Consider the following 19,839-nt stretch of genomic DNA (forward strand, 5'->3'; position numbering starts at 1 on the left):
TAGCATGCAGATGTTAGCATTTAGCTTCAGTCTATGTGTCAACTCCTCGGGCCTCTGAACGACCTCAGAAGTATATCAACCCCAGAAGAAATAAGGGTTTGGCTACAGGTCTTTAACTACACAACTTTACTTTTACTTTACTCAAATAAGTTGCAGTAATGAGGCTACTCACTAGGCACTAGGCTGATTGTAGAACTGTAACTTCTATGACATGTTCCACACAGTAGCGTAACCACTTTAATAAAAAAATATGTGTTCCCTTTGAATGTGAAATGAAAATGCAGCATTTGGCAGCCTTTTATTCCTTCAGACTCCATTCAGGTGGAGAAGGCCACAGCATGGCCTGTCAGTGTGACTACTGGTTTTTGAGCATATTCAACTTTCATATTTACACAAAATGGAAGGCTGTGAAGTGAAAGAATTCCTGTGGTCACCTCCCTGTTACTGTATATAACATCGTATTAACACTCGGCACAAAGCGTCTTCACACAAAAAGGCTCTGGTCTGTACAGGGTTTCTTTGTGGGGCCATGGAAGTTTCCACTGCCAGCCAGCAGTGAGACAGGGCATGCGGGCAGGTCTAATGGCAGGTCTAATGGCAGGTACATGGAATAAGGGAATAAGTGTTGAGATTTTTTTTATACTTTGACTGAGTCAGAGGCCAAATGAAATACAGCTGTTTTACAGACACCACACTGGACTGCCCCCATATTTGTCTCTCTGCCTCTTATTTGAAGAGCTCTACATTTCTCTTCCTCTGTGGTTTAGTTGCGTAACAGCTAACAATGCTAACAGCTAACCTGAGACACAATTTACAAAAACATTTCCTTTTTCTTCCTCTTCTTGTTCTTCTTCCTTCTCTTCTTCTCTTGGGCATCTTCTACTGTTTTGTATCTGATTAGTTGGGAAATTATTACACATTGCTGGCGGCTAATGAAGCTAGAAAAAAAGTCAACTTAGAGTCTTCAGCCTTGCTAGCAGCACTGTGAGGCTGTATTTCAGCACAGCAATACTTTCAGCTAAACGCTAATGTCAGTATGCTTACATACTCTCAATGCTAACTTACTAATGTTTAACAGTAACTGTGTTTACTAAGTTAACCATCCTAGTTTAGCCTGTTAGCATGCTATATTTTTTGCAAGGTAACAATAGAGCAAGCTAGTAAAGAATAGCTGAGGGGATTTTTTATTTTGCTGGTATAAACTAAGATATAGACAAATTCCTGACCTTTTGAATGAGCTAGATGTCTTCAAATATATTACAATGAAGGTACATGAAATGTAACTTTTCACTTAAAACCATAAGTGTTAGCCTTTTTGTGGTGCTACAGTAAAAGTTAAGAGGTCACCAAAGTCCTCTGGTCACATCTTTTTTTGTCGACCCATAGAGGCACACTGCTAGCATGGCTATAAAGTAGCTTTCAGATAACTGTATTAGATCTTTGGGAAACATCCCTTTTTTTGTCATGCTCCATAAGCACAGCTCAAAAACGATAATGTAAATACATAGAACAAGCCTAAACTGGAGACACATGCTTCTCGCTTGACAGCAATAATATGTAAGACACAGTATTCCCCGTGTTTTACCTCTGCTCTTTCTAGGCTTTTCTGACATTTATGTACCTCTTGGGAATCATCTGGCAGGACTCCAGCTTGTTGATTGGGACGTTCTGGCTGCCGTCCACCTTCTTTACTCTCCACAGACTCAGTCCTCCGTGTTCTGCATCGGACCATTTGGTTTAGCAATGTGTTTTCAGTCAGCTCACGACATGTATGTGTCAGCATGTTTATATACTGTGGTAGTATATGCGTCGGCAGCAAGAAGTCACAATTGTGCTGTGGGTTTGAAACATGACACACTTACTGAGGAGTTGTAACACAAAACTAAAACAGTACATGCAAGGAAGAAAAGAAAGGGATTATTAATTTTTTGAAGGCTTTTTTGATTTTCTTTTAATCATAATTGTGCAGGAACTTTATATGACCCTTCGAATTTGCCTTAGAAAGAGAGTACATGATGTTGTTGATTGTCCAAGACTTCACTATAACATGCTGAGATTATCATCATCAGGATACAAGGATAAAAGTCTAAGTAATGTTTACTACACTCTGTGCATGTAATCATCTCAAAACAAGCCATCATATATGACAGAAACTACTTGTCCCACGACTAGTATAAATATAGGAATCCATTAGTCTTATTTTCTTTTTGTATCCTGTGTAACAGAATACTGCAGCTACCTTGGGAGCATTTGCTTTTCATCATTGCTGTGCGCCACATCGCTGACAGAACTGTAGTTTAAGCAAAATCCCTGAGAGGGGAACAGGAAAATACTCCAGTGACAAGCAGAGGGAAAATGTTGTGACCCTGGAAGGAGCTACTGGCTGCTCTGCCCAGAATATATTTCCATGTTAGTTCAGTGGAACTATCTTTGCTGTGAGAACACGGCAGTCTGGGTTTGTAAGCTGTCTCTGCCAGCTTCTACAGTGAAGGTGTAACGTCCAGGAACTTTACTGTTTGTTTAAGTACAACAGTTATGGCAGGTAAAGCACTTTCAACTTTGGCTGTGATTTTACCAACAAACTTTTCATATGATGGACAAATTGCTTGAACATCTGTGTTCCAAGTCAGAATCCAAAGGTGATTCAGCATTTTCCATTTCTGCCCCCTCACTATGGAACCGTTTGTACAAATACAGTTTGTAAGGTCTTCTCCATCTTTGGCAACTTTTACATCCTGTCTTTAAAGAGGACAACACTGATTTAGGATTGCTGTCCAATAATATTATTGGTCTCACATGGACACAATTTCTAGAAAGGCTCAAAGTTGATTGGGCAGAACCAGAGATTATGTCTTTTAAAACTTCCTTGTCGACATCTGGCGCCTACATTACCCACAGTGCATCTTCATCGGCTGAAATTTGGGTTGGATTTAGGTGTGTTTCAGAACCATAAGTTTCTAATAATTCTAACATCACCTTTTTTTATTCTCAAACTTGTAGTCTTCAGGCCCAGCTGACTCATGTGACATCACTTGAGGCAAATTCCCAGACTTCACACGGCTCCCTCTGGAGACAAAATGCTTTACAGACATTTTTCACATGTGCAGTAGTGCTCTGTCAGACCTGTAAACAGACTTTGATGTGGAAAAGTTCCCATCAAGACTCATCATTTTATAACTGACTTGTGGCTACCTTTTATTGTCTATAATTAATCACATGATATGATGTCATCGTACCTATTTTTTTGTCAACTAAACTTTAAGTTTAGAAATTAAGGATAAACATGCTCTACAAATGAAGTGACTTAACTAGTCCCATGATGGCCATGCTTGACAGGGTAAGAGTCAGCCTGTTTTGTTAGTAATTTATTACCCTTATAACCTTAAGTGCCCTTATTATAATTGTATATAATGTGAACAGTACTAAAATGTAGTTATATCTCTGTTTAAGAGCAGGACGCAGTAACATTAAAGCAAGTGTAACAACATGTTAAGCCTGACACCGAATCCAGTCAACAACACAGTCCGTCTCTGAATGCAGACTGATGACAGCCATGTTTATTTCAAAGGCTGTGTAGTGTAACAAAGCTATGTGTGGCCATTGTACATAGAAGAATGTGTCTTTATATGGTAAAAGTGTTTTTTTTTCCATAGAAATGTTAATTATTGAAACATGTAGAATGTAAAAAGGAGTTTTGACTGTGAGAAAGTATTTGAACTCCAGTGACCCTGAAAGTACACACATGAAACAGCCACCACGGTCGAGTTCATCCTCTAATGAACACAAAAACACCAGCCCTGCTTTGCTCTTGACGCAAACCTGCAGACGGCCGGCTGCTTGTTTACATGGTGTGATGTTGTCCTTTAAGCAGCATGTGGTCAGCACCAGTGGGGGGGTGGGGGTCTCTGATGGAGCCTTCCTCACTGGTTCCCAACATGAGGCCCTCAGTACACACAAGGACAACACAGACCTGCATATCCATGTCTGGGTCTGCGGCTGGGCCCCTTTGAGGTGGTCAGATGTGATGTTTGCACAGATGTGTAGGTCCAAGGCCGATAGGGCCAACCCCCCAGTGCCCCTCTGGTGGTCCCGGCCCACCCCTGACTGGGAAAGATGGAGCCTCTTGTGGCTGCACATTCAGTCCCATCACGGGTGACACGACTTAAAGAGACAGAGCCAGGCCTCTGGAGAGGAAGTCATACGAAGATGTCCGTCCAGCTGGGGAAGTTTGGAGTGAAAAGAAACAGACCTACCCAAAATGGCACGGGGCATCCTGAGCCATGCTTTAGATAAAGACTTAACCCAAACGCATTGTGTTCATTTGTTGTGTACTCAACTTAAATATCTCATAAAATGGAGAGGATTTCAGAGTTGGAAAGGGATACAGAATTGTGTCTAATTCAGGAGCCCCAACTTGAATGCCACCCTTTTAAAACCCCTGTTTTTGTGTGCACTGTGCCCTGTTCAAAACCTTGACTTGGCACAACTTAATGTAAAGATACTTTTTGTGTTTCACGTGGGAAAGATTTTGGTGCCACTACTGTCAAAGATCATATGAATGTGATGAGCAGAAGAAAATTCTCCGACCACTGATCCTTTCGACCTGTCAGACATTTACTGATTTTTTCTTATAGCAGCTTAGGTTCAACTGTCACTGCTCTGCCCATTGTTTTTACTGGTTATGATAAAACAGTACATCTAAATGTAATTGCTTAATGGCCTGTGTCCACTAACTAAGTTTTTTGGGCCGGCTGCACCTACGACGTCAATTTCAGAGTGCCTCTCACCGGCACTTACTGTTGCGAGGTTACAAAAGTTGACTGGCGGCACTTCCGCTTCCTTGGTAGCAATTGTTAAGTCTGTTGCTCTTTTTGCCTAATATTTGTTTTTATAAAGGAAAATTTACGAAGAAAACATAAAAACAATGGAAAAGAACCATGTCCTGGCATTAGCAGCAAAGGATAAAGGATTAGCTTCTCCGCCATTGTTATTGAGAAAGTTAATATTGAGAGTCCCGCCCCTTCTTGATTTTGATTGGTCGGTGAGGGAGAAGTGACATTGACGAGCGCAGCGGTGTTCTAAAAGTTCCAAAACTTTTTCAACTGAGCTTTTTTTGTGCTTAGGAAACTGAGTGCTGAAAATGCTGACCTGCACTGGTTTTGTATAGATCAGAGGCGCTGCCAACACAAAAAAACGCATTTAGTGGACACAGGCCCTAAATCCTGGACACTGGCTACTTTGCTACACCAAAGACAGTTGGGGCAAGATTTGCCTTTTGTACCTTTTGGATGTGCTCTCTCCTAGTCTGGTCTAAACTGAAGGCTTGTTTACAGCCTGTATGATCATCTGACTGCTGGTGATTACTGCCCCATTGAACCTATTCTTAGCAATGCTCTTTAATTCTGAGATCCCAATAATGACTTGAGTGAGTCCAAAGCAAAAATTGTAATCAAGTTGTAATAAGATTTTTTGGAAAGCCCAAAGTTTATGGCAAGTTAAGTACAATGAGAAAATAAATTAACTGTGCTCAGGATTCTTATTTCATAACCTTAATTGTGTCTGAAAGACTGTTACAGATTTCCACAAATTCTCTCTTCCTTTATAATCGGACTTAAAGTTCGTCGTAACCCCAGAAAGATCTTTATTGCCTGCTGTGAACACACACCAGCTGCCCCCTCACTCTGCTGCCAGAGGCTCTCAGTCACTTCTAATGAAGCCATGTAAACATCCTGTCTGTAGCTGAATGTTTAGCATTGTATCACATGGTGTTGGTGCTTTTCAGGAGGTAGTGTCAAACAAGTGAACAACATCTGTGACAGGAATGACCAGAGATTTCTCTTTACGGTGGGTTTAGGTTGGATGGCAGCGAGGAATGGCTCAGAACTGTTTAGTTTTGCTTTCTTTGTCGTATGGGTGACACATGTGTTTCACTTTCATAGTGAGTCTTCTTGCCTTTTCATGAGGGGGAATGTTTTCAATTGATCCTTGGCTGAAAACAGACTCCGCGTGTCCCATTTTTAAACATGCGATTCTAAACTCAGTAATGAAAAGACAAAAACATTCATGTGATTTCATCTCAGAATGACAACCTTTGGGCTGCTTTCAGTAACTCACTGCTCCAGTTGCACAATATATGATTACTACTGCTTCCATCATACTGCTGCGGGGATGAAGCCTATTTTCTGCATACTACACACGGATTTGTGACGTAACGTCTGCTGTATGTTGCAGGAATTCAGGAGGGGACGGAGTGCACCAAGTGTAAAAATGACTGGGCTCTGAGGGCGGCCATTGCACTGCTGTATGTGCTCTGCACCCTGCTCACCATAGCAGTGGCTGTGCTTGGATACAAAGGTGAGTCCAAACGACAGTCACAAACTGCTTCTTATGGCTACAGATTTTTTTCATCATTCAGCTTTAAAATGGTACTATGGTCATTTTTGTAACAATGGTAGTATTTCAGAAACCCTGTGCAATATGCAAGTAAGTAAGTAAATAAAATAAGACCATACTTTGACTGGATTTTAAAACCACTGCCCTTAGATTGACTTTCAAGAATCCACCAAAGTTTCCTTAAATGTCAGTAAGTCTTAAAGCATCAGTGAGGTATTAGTTATCTAAGGTTATACCAGCCTTCTGTTGTTTTTAGCCACGCTCTCTATGAGACTGTCGGGTTATTAATGGGGGTCATTGGCCACATTAATACTGACGAGTATTGACAGACGACCCTCACAAAAATATGCATAAAGATAGTCTTTGCAAAGCGCTTATTACGAGCAGTGCTTACAGTGGCCATAGTAATAATGATGAGAGCTAAAGAGGAAGTCTTAGGGAGGACGCTACCGCTAACACAAGACACCACAGATTGTGTCCTGTGTAGTTAAACCAACACTTAATGTTGGGTAATTTAAAGCTCCTGTGAGGAGTTTTTAGCTGGGCATGAAACACACTGAAATTAATACTGATGCCTCTATATGACCTAAAAAAGCAAACAAGATCATCAGCAACAAGATTGATTATATCTTTATAGTAATTTTTAATGCCTGAAACCGCTGGCTGGGGGTAGGCGTCAGACAAGGTGGTTAACTTCACGCTGCCAAATCAGGCTTTTTTTATATTTTACAGGGTAAAGATTCACAGCGAGTGATACATTTGAATGTTGAAAGAAAGCAGGAGGAGAGTTTTTATTTAAAAAACACTTCTTCCATATGTACCGGTCATGCAGCAAAGAGAGAAGAGGTACCACTTTGTCCACAGGGGGCGCCAAAATCAACCCAAACTGAAAGTTCCTCATGGGAGCTTTAAGTGACGACAAACCTAACCAAATAGTTTTGTGCCGATACCCAACCAAAATGTATCCTGTTTTAAAACATTAAGCACCTGTTCCAAGTGTTTGTCCAGTATGCCTGTCAGTGGTACTCTCCAGCATTCATACACATCGTTTGGGAACCATTGACGATCAATTTATTCTGCCATTTATGAGGTACGAGACGTCTTGGCCATGATGCTCCGTAAACAGATTCACGGTCCTTAGAGGATGTCTTCTTCTAACTTAATGATCTCCTGACTTCTCGTTTAGCACCATAATTAGTCAAAAATGTTCCAATGCTGGTTTATGACTTTAATATCACTGGCGACAGAATTAAATTCAATCCAAAGTGAGAGTAAAGCTCAAGATTTAGCTCTTTAAGAGACTCTTGACAGAATCCTTTGTTTACTCTCTGATGTATTGATATCGTTCAGATAAAAGCCATCGCCTGAGATTATAAACACATTTGTTGTGCAACATTGTCCTTACTGCAACCCTTTTTTTGTTGCTGTTTCTCCCTGTTTGAACCAGGGCAGTGATGTTAACTGGAAACAGAGAGGAATTCCATTTATCACATGCGCCATCAATAAGGAATGCACTTTGTGTATTGTCCAATCTTACACGTTTGTGGCCCCAATCAATCTAAGAAAACCTGTCAAAATATCCTTGGGCAAAATATTTAAGTCCCACCTGCTCCACAGGCGGCCTGATCTGATCTGAAACAACAGATACAAACTGCATTTGCACATTTACTCGAAACCACGTTGGAATCAGACAACATAAGTGCTGTCGGGTTGTTTTGCGTTTCCAGATTTGGGTCTGTGTTTGCGTGGAGCGCATGTGATTTTGTTGGTTTGGCTCTAACGTCTACCAGATGACCATGAACCGACAACCCTGGCTTAACAACCCAGAGGAGATTTTATGGCTTGGTAGCAATTTGTTGTCTCATGAACCACAGGTTGACTCACAAATGGCTGCAAGTGTCCAAAATAGTTAGCAAGCGTAGGCTGGCTTGTTCCTGTTTTCCTCCTCTATCCAGCCTTAACCACATGTATTGTTGTTAACCAGCAAACATAAACCGATTTTTCTGCCCCCAATTTAATTGTTGTTTGTGTTACCTGCTGCGTGTCTACTCCTGCTGCATTAATCTTCCGGGCCTCATGTTAGATAACTGGCTCATAATTTGGGTCACAATAGTCAGCTAATAAGCCGCGCTCAATTTAGCAGCCTTATATAACTTGTAATGCTTTTTCATAACAGTACTAGTAAGGAAAGCAAACAGGTAATAAGAAGGTATGCACGACATCAAGGTGACAGAGGAAAAGCAGGATTTCTGTTTTATATAACAAATACATCACTTTTATCAAGGATGGGTCTCAGAGCTGTAGCAATGTAACAATCTTGATAACAAATAAGGCATAAACACTTTATTTTTCAGCACTCAAAATGGAAAAGAAATTAGCTTTTTAAAGAGCAGGAACTCAGTGTGCAGCCTCTCAGACCAACAGCTCTTTGAATCTGGGCCCGTGTTTTTTTTGTTTGTCCCCAGTGCGTGTTTTTGTTTCTTGTTTTTGTCGCTTATGGAATGATAACAGTGAACGCTAAGGATGTTTTCCAGTGAACTTTTAAGACGCCCACATACCGACAGAAAAACAATCCATGAAGGAGAGGAGATGAACTCTGGTTGCAGATGTGAGGAGGAGAGAGAAAGTGGAAACAGTGTAACTCTGTGGTATTCTTCATGTGTTTGACATTGTTTGTACTCATGAAGTGGAATTTATGAATGTACTAAAAATTGAATTCCGTAACCACCAACAGATGCAGTTGGTCGGTTACAAAACTTAGGAAACTTTTTAGTCTGTTTAACATCCTGCCATCAGAACCGCTCTTTGAGTTTCCAGTTATTCACTAAAGACGAATGAACACAACAGCACCCTCTGCTGCTCACACATGGGCCTTGCATCTCTTGCACCCATATTCTATGTTTACATTGAATCATTGCCCTGTGAGTAAACATACCGTGTGGATGTATTAACATTGAACTTCTTTTCCCTCTTTTGTCAGTGGTCCAGAGAATGGACAACGTCACAGAGGGCATGCAGAATTATGGAGGCAAGATCAATGCTGTGGAGACAGACCTAAAGAAACTAGGTAAGTGTCGTTAGGTGTTAAATATGGATAGTTTGAGTCTATTAAAGCTGTGGAAAAAAATTAATACACTGTTAATTTCTTTGAATTTCCTTTTAAAAATAGATGTTTTTGTGTGTGTCACCTTTTCAGATGATCAGACCGGAGAGAAGTCAGTAAATGCCACAAGTGTGATAAAGACTTTCAAGTCAGATCTGGAGGCTTTACAGCGCCAGCTGGATGATATCGCCGTCAGGGCCGCCAGAAACAGAGACATGCTGGATGACCTCTGGAACACAGGGGATGATATGCAGAACGGCCATGTCTCCCTGCAGAGTTTTCTGCAAGGCAATGCTGCCTCACTGCGCGGTGTTAACCACACACTGGCCACCTACGGCGCCATGATTGACAACCTACAGACAGACACTGCATGGCTCCAGTCGGAGATACAGAGCCAGGTCACAGAGCAGAGCAAGACCCAGGTCAGCGTCAGTGCGCTAAACATCACCCAGGCCCAGCAGCGTAATCTGCTCAGCTCGCTGCAGAAGACGGTGGAGGACGCAGGCCAGGCAGTGCAGAAGCTGAAGAATGACTATCAGGGTCTGCAGCAGACTGCCAGGCAGACAAAGGCTGACACAGAGTGGCTGAAGGAGAAGGTCCAGAACCTCCAGGTTTTGGCAGCAAACAACTCCGCCCTGGCCCGGACCAACGGTGACGCTCTGGACGACTTGGGGGCTCAGCTCAGCACGCTGGCCAGCCAGATCCAGAACGCCTCAGCTCTCACTGAGGGCCACGACCAGAGCCTGCGTGAGATGATGGACCACCAGAGAGACCACGATAACACCACCTCTTCCAAGTTTGATGACATGGAAGCGCGATTAGACAGACAGGAGAACGACATGGACCGTGTGACCGGGAACGTGAGCTTTTCCTCACAGCTTCTTGGTGCCATCAGCTCGGACCTGAACGGCCTGAGGTCCTGCGCTGAGACCCTGATTAGGCACTCAGACCTGTTACTGGGGCTGAATGGCAGTGTGACCGATGCCAAGGTAGAGAGCCAGGAGCTGAAAGCCCAGCAGGATGAGTTGACAGCCAGGCTGGACAGAGAGGTCAGTAACCTCTCCATAGTGATGGAGGAGATGAAGCTGGTGGACAGCAAGCACACCCAGCTCATCACCAACTTCACCATCCTGCAGGGTAAGAACAGAAGTCCCTGTGTATCCATGTACTGGCAACAAAAAGATGCTTATGGATCTTAACTTTAACAGTAGATTCTGACATGGATAGTCCTCTCATCTGCTGTTATGTTTCAGGTCCACCAGGTCCAAGGGGGGCCAAGGGTGACAGAGGTCCCCAGGGGCCAGTCGGCACATCAGGACAAAAGGGCGATAAAGGGGACAAAGGGATGCCAGGGTTGGTGGGACCCAAAGGAGACAAAGGCGCTGTTGGACCACCAGGTGTAACAGGTCCAAAGGGCACTGCTGGGGCGCGAGGTCTTCCAGGAGCTAAAGGATCAAGAGGGTCTGGAGGTCGAACTGGCAGTCCTGGTGAAAAAGGTGACCCTGGGGCTCCGGGGCTTCCTGGTCTAGACGGACAAAAAGGGATGCCAGGACCAGAAGGGCCGCAGGGGCCTAGAGGAGCAGCAGGACCTGCCGGGTTGGAGGGGCCTCGTGGGCCTGTTGGACCCATCGGCCCTGCTGGTCCTCCAGGGCTACCAGGGTTACCTGCACCCGTACCTCCTCCACCTTCAAAGCCCCCTCAGCCGACCCAGCCCGCTAAGGTCCCTGGTTCCCCCAAACCGGCTCTACCTCCGAAACCAGCAGAGGAACCACAAGGCTCCACGTCCGCGCAGGTCCAGCCTCCTGTCGCCACCACTCCAGCACCCGGTGAGTTCAATGGATGAAGAAGTAAATAACTAAATAAGATAAGATGTGACTTTACCTGCTCATTGTATGATTGTGTAAATGATCCATCCCAGGCTGCCCACCTGAGTTCAGAAAGTTTGGAGACAGCTGCTATTACTTCTCCAGCCCCCAAAGGCTCAACTTCGACCAGTCCTCCCAGTTTTGTGCCAACAAGTCATCTCACATGCTCATTATTAACGATAATGACGAACAGGTAAACGAGATAAGAATGAACATGTTTTTAAAAATAACTTTAAATACAAGAATGTATTGTCTTTATATCTTTTGTTCTTCCATCTGTAGACATTTGTGAGAAATGCAATCGCAGGAAAAGGCTATTTCTGGCTGGGCCTCACAGACAGGGAGGAGGAAAACGTCTGGAAATGGGTGGATGGGACCCTGCCTGTGTTCAAGTGAGTTCACCTGAATGATTCTGTTATAAAGCAGCTGCAATTTCTGTCTTCTTTCATTCTGTTTTAAAACAACAAACTTCTGTGAATGTAATAAACAAACAGACGTCTTGTATGTTGCTTGGACTTTGACACATATTTGTCACGTTGTTGATATCAGGAAGTGGAAGCCTGGCCAGCCTGATAACTGGACACATGGCCATGAAGACGGCGAGGACTGTGCCGGCCTGATCCATAATGCCAACTGGAACGATTTCTACTGCACTGACCTCATCGGTTTCATCTGTGAACGTGCCTCTGACTGTTAGTTCTTTTTATATATCAGGCTTTTTGAAATTTGAAATCTCCTGATTTGATTGTGTGTGGGTGTGTGTGCATGTGTTGGTTACACTTTTCCAACTTAGTCTGTGGTACTCAGCCCCAAACCCATTTATTCTTATTCAAGATGTATATCCTGAAAAAACAAGTCACAGATATATAACATCCCGAAACCTGCTGGGCACGAAAACGGGTGCAAATGTTTGGGACTATTTTCTGCAGCGTATTCGTTCACCTTTGCCATCGTGATAATTTGTGATATTTATGGCACCAGGAGGGTGTAAATGGGTCTGACTCAAAATAAGCAGCAGTGCACCTTGAGGACACAATCTCATCTTAAGGTCCCCTTGTTTTAGATCTACTGACCATTTCACATCTTCATCGGGAGGTTGACTTCACTCGGCTGTTCGGGAAATATAGATATATATATATTTTGTATAGTTATAAGCTACAGTACATCAGACCTCACAACAAATATAATGTTGGTTGTTTGTGCATGTGGTTTGACATCAGACACCAGAGGGCTGATATGATGATTACCATCAACTCAGTATTGTCCTTTAAAAACCATGTATCTCCAAGACTGCTCTGTATTTAGCTTTTTCATGAAGAAAATTACATTATCAAATTGGTCTTCAAAAAGCATCTTAGCTTCAGAGGTAGGAAATATTTAGTCAAACCACAAAGTGGTTGGGATGAGAGTCAGCACCTCCAAGTCTGAGGCCATGGTTCTCTGCCGGAAAACGAAGGAGTTTAAGTGTCTCGGGGTCTTGCTACGAGTGAGGGTAAAATGGATTGTGAGATTGACTGGCGGGTCGAGCAGCATCAGCAATGCACGCGTGTCCCGGCCCGTCGTGGCGAAGCGGGAGTTCAGCCTGAAGGCAAAGCTTTCGATTTACCAGTCGATCTACGTTCCAACCTTCACCTATGGTTACAAGCTTTGGGTAGTGACAGAAAGAAAGAGATCGCAGATACAAGTGGCTGAAATAAGCCCTCCGGAGGGTGGCTTGGCTCAGCCTTAGAGATAGGGTCAGGAGCTCGAACATCTGGAGGGAGCTCGGAGTGGTGCCGCTACTCCTTCACATCGATAGGAGCCTTGCTTAGCCTGCTGCCACCGCGACCCGGCCCCGAGTAGCGGAAGATAATGGATGGATGGATATTATCCACTCTACAATAGAAAAAAAACTGGAAACGGATGTTATTAGTGACAGTCAAATCTTAAGTATAAATATATGCTTGTGTCATGTCACTGATTGCCCCAAGATATGTCATTACAAGGTGCAAATGTATTCTGGTGTAGTTTCCTAAACATTCTAATAAGGTTGCAAATGACCAGTTTTAGTTAAGTGTTGCTATAACTGTCAATGTATCAGTCTTTAATAACATCAATAAGTTGTTAAAGTGTATCTTTTCATTTGTGTTGCTCTCTTCGCAGTGAAAGATCCAGTTTTATAGCATCCATCTAAGACAGTGTGAGCTGTCTGTGGGAGAGAAGTGAAGATGCTGAAGCTGAGGTTGAAGATAAGAGGATAATGAAGGACATGAGGAGGAGCTCTAGATGACTGGAGGACTCAGATAAAGCCAGCTCAGCCGAGCATCACTGAGACTTGGACTGATCTTTGTCTTAAAGGCACTTTACAACACAGTGTGGTGCATAGAAGACAGAGAACGATGGCCGGATGCAGCCCACTATTGTATTGATTTAGTATTTGTACTGAAGGAAACATGAGAATGTAGGCATTATTTAGGCTTTACTAAGTCCTTACTTGGTGCAGCCAGTGTTGTACAGGTGTATCTGTAAATAATACTTCACAAATAAACATTGTTAGATGGGATAGAGTTTCATCTCTTGGCTGCCTTCTCAATCTTTACATTTAGAAAAAATCTATATCAGAGAGTTATATTGTTAGTGATGCTGAAATGTTTTTATACTGTCAAATAATTCACAGATTCAGAACTGTGATTAGAAATAAGCTCCCGAAAAAATGATGAGCGCCCACTCACCATCAGGAAATGACTGCAAATTTATATGATAAATACAATTACGACAAGTGTAAACTTCACTTTTCTACAAAATGAAAAATCAATGTCATCTTTTTGTTTTGTCTTTGATAACAGGTGTTCAGTGTGAGCATTGCTGCTGTTCTATGGACAGTATTTTTCAGGATTTGTCTGCCAGTATGTTTTATACAGTATGAAGCACATATCAACAATATGTAATGTTTTTGTAATGTAGAATGCAATGAGCTGTTCGCTATGCCAAATACAATTTTTGAGATTTGTTACACGTGTATAATAAGCATAATCAGTTATTGTTGTATGATTGACCTTTTACAATTCATATCATGCTTAAAGACCGAACCGAAGGCTTATTATGCCTTCATTAATTAATTTACCAAGTTCCTATGGATCTAAATAAAATGGGAAATAAACTGTGTGTAGAGTCAGTGCTTTTTGTCTTATGAAATGTTGTACTACATGTATTTGTTGATGTTGCATGAAAAGTCACATCAAGTCCATTTAATCATGAAGCACATTTAAAAACAGCAGCAGCTGACTGAAGTGCCGTACAACGCATAAAAGAAGCAAAACAAAGAAAACAAAACATTGAGACAGAACAAAACGAAACACAACAGGCGGCCTATTCAGGACCAGGGGACCTTAAAAGCTAGCATAAAAAAGTATGTTTTGAGGCGAGCCTTGAAAGACTTAACAGAGGAGGCAGACCTGACCGAGGATTGAAGGCTATTCCACAGTCAAGGCTTGATCTGAGGGGCTTGGAGGTTTTGTATGGGCTGAGGAAGTCAGTTAGAAAAGCCATTTATCTGTATATAAAATAAGGAAGACTGAAAACTCCTAATTGATACTTTGCTGATAACTGGCTCAGACCCATCTGTATCCTTTCATTCATTAATTGCTTTTATTCACCATGCAAAACAATCAGACATCAGAGCTCAATCAAAATGTGTTTAAGACAAGATTTCATGTCAAACACAATCAGAGAGGTCTGTTGTGCTAATCTTTATGAATTAAAACTTTTCAAGAGTTACATTCTTTAGCCTATTTAATTGTATAGTTCTTTTTTAAGCAAACAAAATTATGAATGGTAAATCAGCAAAGGATTTGCCAGAATGTGTGGGGTTTAAAACGATGCAAAATATGTTTTAAAGTGTTTCTGGATATTCATCACAGCTGTAGCTGCAACTGTTTTGTGGTCAACGCGATGAGATAACGTCACATGATCACCATCACCTGACGATGACATGTTATTTTTTTACGGCAAAGGAAATTTGTAGCTTACGGTTCATTTTCGCGTACACTGCAGACAGGCGCAATACGAGCTCTGTGACTGCGAGCGTTAAATTGTCGTAGATGACAGCAGTTTATTCGACACTTAACTGTCTGTCTCAATTACCCAGAATGCCTCGGTCGTTGTCGTCTGGCGAAGCAGTGACTGTGTAGAATAGAACCAGCAGCCAGCTAACAGTTATATTTGACATTCATGAAGTTGTTGTTACTATGCATTTTTATTGTATGAAATAAGACAAAAAGGGAAAGAAGATTCCAGGGGAAGGCGATATCTGTTGTTGTCAATACGCCAGCAATGCCTCTCTTCACGACCAACCCATTTGACCAAGATGTTGGTGAGTAATCAGAACTGGAGGCTATTTTAGCATGCTCGCTAAAGTAGCTTTGTTTGTGTTCTCAACCTGTCTGCTACTTAAATGTGAGCCTGTAGTACTATAATAATACTGTTATATGGCTGTCGGGCAGTATACATTGCAAGCTGGATATGCTGGAAAATGTGTAGTCCATGGTCATTTTTTAAATGCCAGTCTTGCCTGTGTTTGTTGTGATTCGCTCAGTTAGCAGGAGAGCACAGTTAGCTACATAGCGTTAGCTTGCAACCATATTATATGTGGAAATTTAAGCTAGCTAGCAGCAACTAACATTTGTGTGAGTTTATACAGAAGCCTCGAAAACATTCAGAGTTCGCCATTTGATAAATTAGTTGCCATGTTTTTTTAAGTCATATTTTATGTAAATGTGGTCTTTTGGTGATGTTTATGGTGTCATCAGATAATTGAAGTGACGTTAGCTCGCTAGCCATCTGCCTCATCATCGCCCAACTGTATCCCATCGTATGTTGGTTAACCAATATGATGAGCCTGATAGCTCACTGTTGCAGCAACGAAAAGAGGATGCGGTGCTATATGAAAAAAATGACTCACTCTGTGTTTCCCTGTCTCTTTTTGATCTGTGCCAAGTGGTTAACCACTTCATTTGCATGTAGCAGTTTGCAGGAGGTGGACAAAGTACACAAGCATCTCATTATACAGAGCAGTACCATATTAAACTATAGCCCGCAGAATATGCAGTGAACGTGAATTAAGCAAAGCTTATAATGGGTATGTTTGGGCTGTTATTTCAGCCTGACAGATCATATTATAGATGGCTGTTCTGTTTCTTATAAATGTGCTGTTAGCTGTCTCTTTGACAGCGTTGGTTATCTTGTACTTGTATGGTGGTGGGGGTATAGGCTAATTATAATTCCCTGTTCTGGTGTTTGTCTGAAAGCCTAATGTGTCAATTAATCTTTTAGCAGACGTTTTACAAAACAATTGAGAACCTGATTATTAGGAAATAACCTGACATCCTATATTTGGCTAATTTAACCGATTCAATTCTTTCAAATTAATTTGCTATATCACAGTAATGTTAAAGGATATAAAAAATACAATATAAACAAACACAAGTCCTCCTGACAGATGTTTAATACACAAAGAGACATTCAACGAAAAAACTACAACACCAGTATGAATGTTATGGCAAATTTTTGCTTTGGATGCATTTGTATTGCTCACAATGTTTTCTCTTTGCCAGTGTAGTTCTTTAGTGTCTGGCATAGGCTGTACATGTTGTACCTTTTCATAACAAAAGCAGCTGATCATACGGGTCATGTGGTTGTATAGCAATAGGCCTACGTGTCAGCTTTCACAGAGGTCTTACTTTTCCTGCTTTATTTACATTTTTTTATGGAAACATGAGGTAGATTGCAAGGCTAGAAAAGTCAATAACACAAAGGCTGGATAATATAATTACCATATAAAGCGCTGGTTCATCATTTAGAAAAAATATGTGGTTTGGAGAGAGGAGAGGTCTCAATAAACAGACAGAGAAACTACAAAGGTAAAAAGAATTTTTAAAGACGGTTCTTAATCACACAGGATGCAGTCTCAGTTAGATCAAGTTAAATCAACACCTCCAGCAGTCCGAACACAAACCTAATATTATGGGCTTCGTTAGATTGACATTTATTGTAGGGTTTTTGAACACTAAGGGGTTCTTTTGTCTGCATCTCTCTACTTTGTGAAGGTGTAAATATACCTGTTGTTTATACAGATTTAGAAGCAATGGAAATTGTTGTATGCCAAAATATGAATGACAAAACCTCTCAGAAATGCACACAACTTCAGAACTGTAATTTTATTTCCAATAGGCTTTATTGTTTCAGATCTTAGGATGACCCTCACCCCTCCCATCTGTCTTTAAATAGAATAAGTCTTTCAGTTTCTAACTTGTCTTCTTACATTGGTCGATGTGCTTCATTCCTGCAGAGAAAGCGACCAGTGAGATGAACACAGCTGAGGACTGGGGCCTCATTCTGGACATATGTGATAAGATAGGGCAGTCACGCACTGGGTTAGTTAACTTCCTTCTTACTTAACCTCACACACAAACGCATTACCACACTTCAAGGTCTTACAATTGTAAAACACACATACTCTTGGAAATATATAACCCAGAGACGTAACGTTTTCAAGGAGAAAATATTTATTGACACTTTAAGGTTCATAAAATGTCTACAGTAGCATATTAAACTGAAGATCGCTTTAGTGATCATTGTCAGCAGTTTATCTCCAAAAACTTGTGATCCATATCATCCTGTTGCAGGCCTAAAGAATGTCTCCGCTCTATAATGAGACGAGTGAACCACAAGGATCCACATGTGGCCATGCAGGCACTGACTGTAAGTAAACAAACAACCATGTGATCGGTAGTTTATGGAGTCCTATTGGTAAATGGACTGTACTTATATAGCGCTTTTCCACGACCACTCAAAGCTGCTTTTACATATCACATTCACCCAAAGTGCCCAACTGTCAATCAGATATCACATTCATACCCGTTTGCTATGCCACCGAGAGTAATTTGGGGTTCTTACCCAAGGACACTTCGACATGTAGCCTGAGGGAGCTGGGGATCGAACCTCCGACCTTCCGATTGAAGGTCGACCGACTCTACCACTGAGCCGCCCCAATGTAGTTGTGTCGTCATCTATCTAATAACCTTTTCACAAAGATGTTTGCTAGTACATTCGCTGACTTTTGCTGTGGATTAAGTACTGATGAATTGTTTGGACCACTGTCCCCACAGCTCCTTGGTGCCTGTGTCTCAAACTGTGGGAAGATATTCCACTTGGAAGTTTGCTCCAGAGAGTTTGCCAGTGAAGTCAGTAACGTCTTAAACAAGGTAGGTCATCTTTACTTTCAGCGAGTGTGTTTTCCACATGAGGCCTGTTTATCGATTCTTGAAATGAGGTCATACTGCCTCCACTTCCTTGTTCTCATGATGTGCCGTGTTATGATCGACCTCAGGGTCATCCCAAAGTGTGTGAGAAGCTGAAAGCACTGATGGTGGAGTGGGCAGAGGACTTCCGCAATGACCCGCAACTCAGTCTGATCTCGGCTATGATCAAGAATCTACGCGAGCAGGGCGTCACTTTCCCAGCTGTTGGGTCCCAGGTAGGTGTGTTGGGTGGAATTGAAATAGGTTTAGCATGCTCAGTTGAAGGTAAATTGCTGTATTAAAGGGGTGCCTAGTGGACTAGTGTCCCCATTTAAACTTCCTGCCGATGATCTTTGTTGCTTGTTGTGCCTCTTTCTTGCTTTAATATTTCATGTTTGTTTATATGCTTTTACTATCTAATAAAAGCAAATCAGCAAAAAATGTTTCACAATAAATGTTGTACTTAATTAGGGAATATTGTTTTGCTTCAGCATGAACACCCAGACTCATCCTTTTGTTCTTCTGATGTTTTGTGATTACATTTGCATGTCGTTATCTGTTTTTCACAGGCTGCAGAGCAAGCAAAAGCAAGCCCTGCTTTAGTGGCAAAGGATCCCTCAACCTCAACGAACAAAAAAGAAGAAGAAGACTTGGCCAAAGGTATGTTTTTTTTTTTTTCAATCCTCATTGCATTTCAAAGAGGCTTTATCCTCAAAAAACATGCATACCATAAATGAATTGCATGAATCACCGTGTACACTGCATGAATGCATTTGCAGACGTTTAAGCAGCTTTTTAAGACATTCAAGGGGAAACACCAAATTTCGCGTTTGTCTCTTTTTGTTTGAAGCTATTGAGCTGTCGCTGAAGGAGCAACGGCAGCAGCCGCAGACCTCCCTGTCGAGCCTTTACCCGAACACCTCCAGCCTGCTCTCCTCGCACAAGTCCGACGGCAGGAAAGTCCGCGCCATCTACGACTTTGAGGCCGCTGAGGACAACGAGCTCACCTTCAAGTCCGGGGAAATCATCACGATCCTTGACGACAGGTGAGTTTTTACACACAAATAAGAAGTGGGTGAAAGCAGCATGCTGGGATTTGCCAAAAAACTGGGAGGATTTAGGAAAGCTAGGTAGTATTCTTAGTTGGGTTATGAAACATTTGCTCTTTTGAGTATCCTTAAGAGAGCACTTAATGTTCCTG

At 42.0% G+C, this 19,839-nt stretch overlaps 1 protein-coding gene across 1 annotated transcript in view; it reads left to right on the forward strand.

Moving 5' to 3' along the window:
- The window catches only part of LOC138611474 (collectin-12-like), a 40,125-nt gene that overhangs the window by 15,349 nt on the left and 4,937 nt on the right, over positions 1-19,839 (forward strand). Inside the window, exons 3-16 of the mRNA XM_069684618.1 lie at positions 6,232-6,354; positions 9,374-9,460; positions 9,590-10,633; positions 10,750-11,322; positions 11,415-11,554; positions 11,644-11,753; positions 11,911-11,989; positions 15,613-15,712; positions 17,687-17,771; positions 18,024-18,099; positions 18,507-18,602; positions 18,728-18,874; positions 19,208-19,298; positions 19,489-19,684. Of these exons, the coding sequence (XP_069540719.1) occupies positions 6,232-6,354; positions 9,374-9,460; positions 9,590-10,633; positions 10,750-11,322; positions 11,415-11,554; positions 11,644-11,753; positions 11,911-11,989; positions 15,613-15,712; positions 17,687-17,771; positions 18,024-18,099; positions 18,507-18,602; positions 18,728-18,874; positions 19,208-19,298; positions 19,489-19,684 (2,947 nt within the window). The remainder of the gene's footprint in view (positions 1-6,231; positions 6,355-9,373; positions 9,461-9,589; positions 10,634-10,749; positions 11,323-11,414; positions 11,555-11,643; positions 11,754-11,910; positions 11,990-15,612; positions 15,713-17,686; positions 17,772-18,023; positions 18,100-18,506; positions 18,603-18,727; positions 18,875-19,207; positions 19,299-19,488; positions 19,685-19,839) is intronic.

The sequence above is a fragment of the Semicossyphus pulcher genome, unplaced genomic scaffold (assembly GCF_022749685.1).
Source record: "Semicossyphus pulcher isolate SPU_LCO1_2020_fin unplaced genomic scaffold, fSemPul1.0.p SCAF_7, whole genome shotgun sequence".
NCBI classification, from domain to species: Eukaryota; Metazoa; Chordata; class Actinopteri; order Labriformes; family Labridae; genus Semicossyphus; species Semicossyphus pulcher.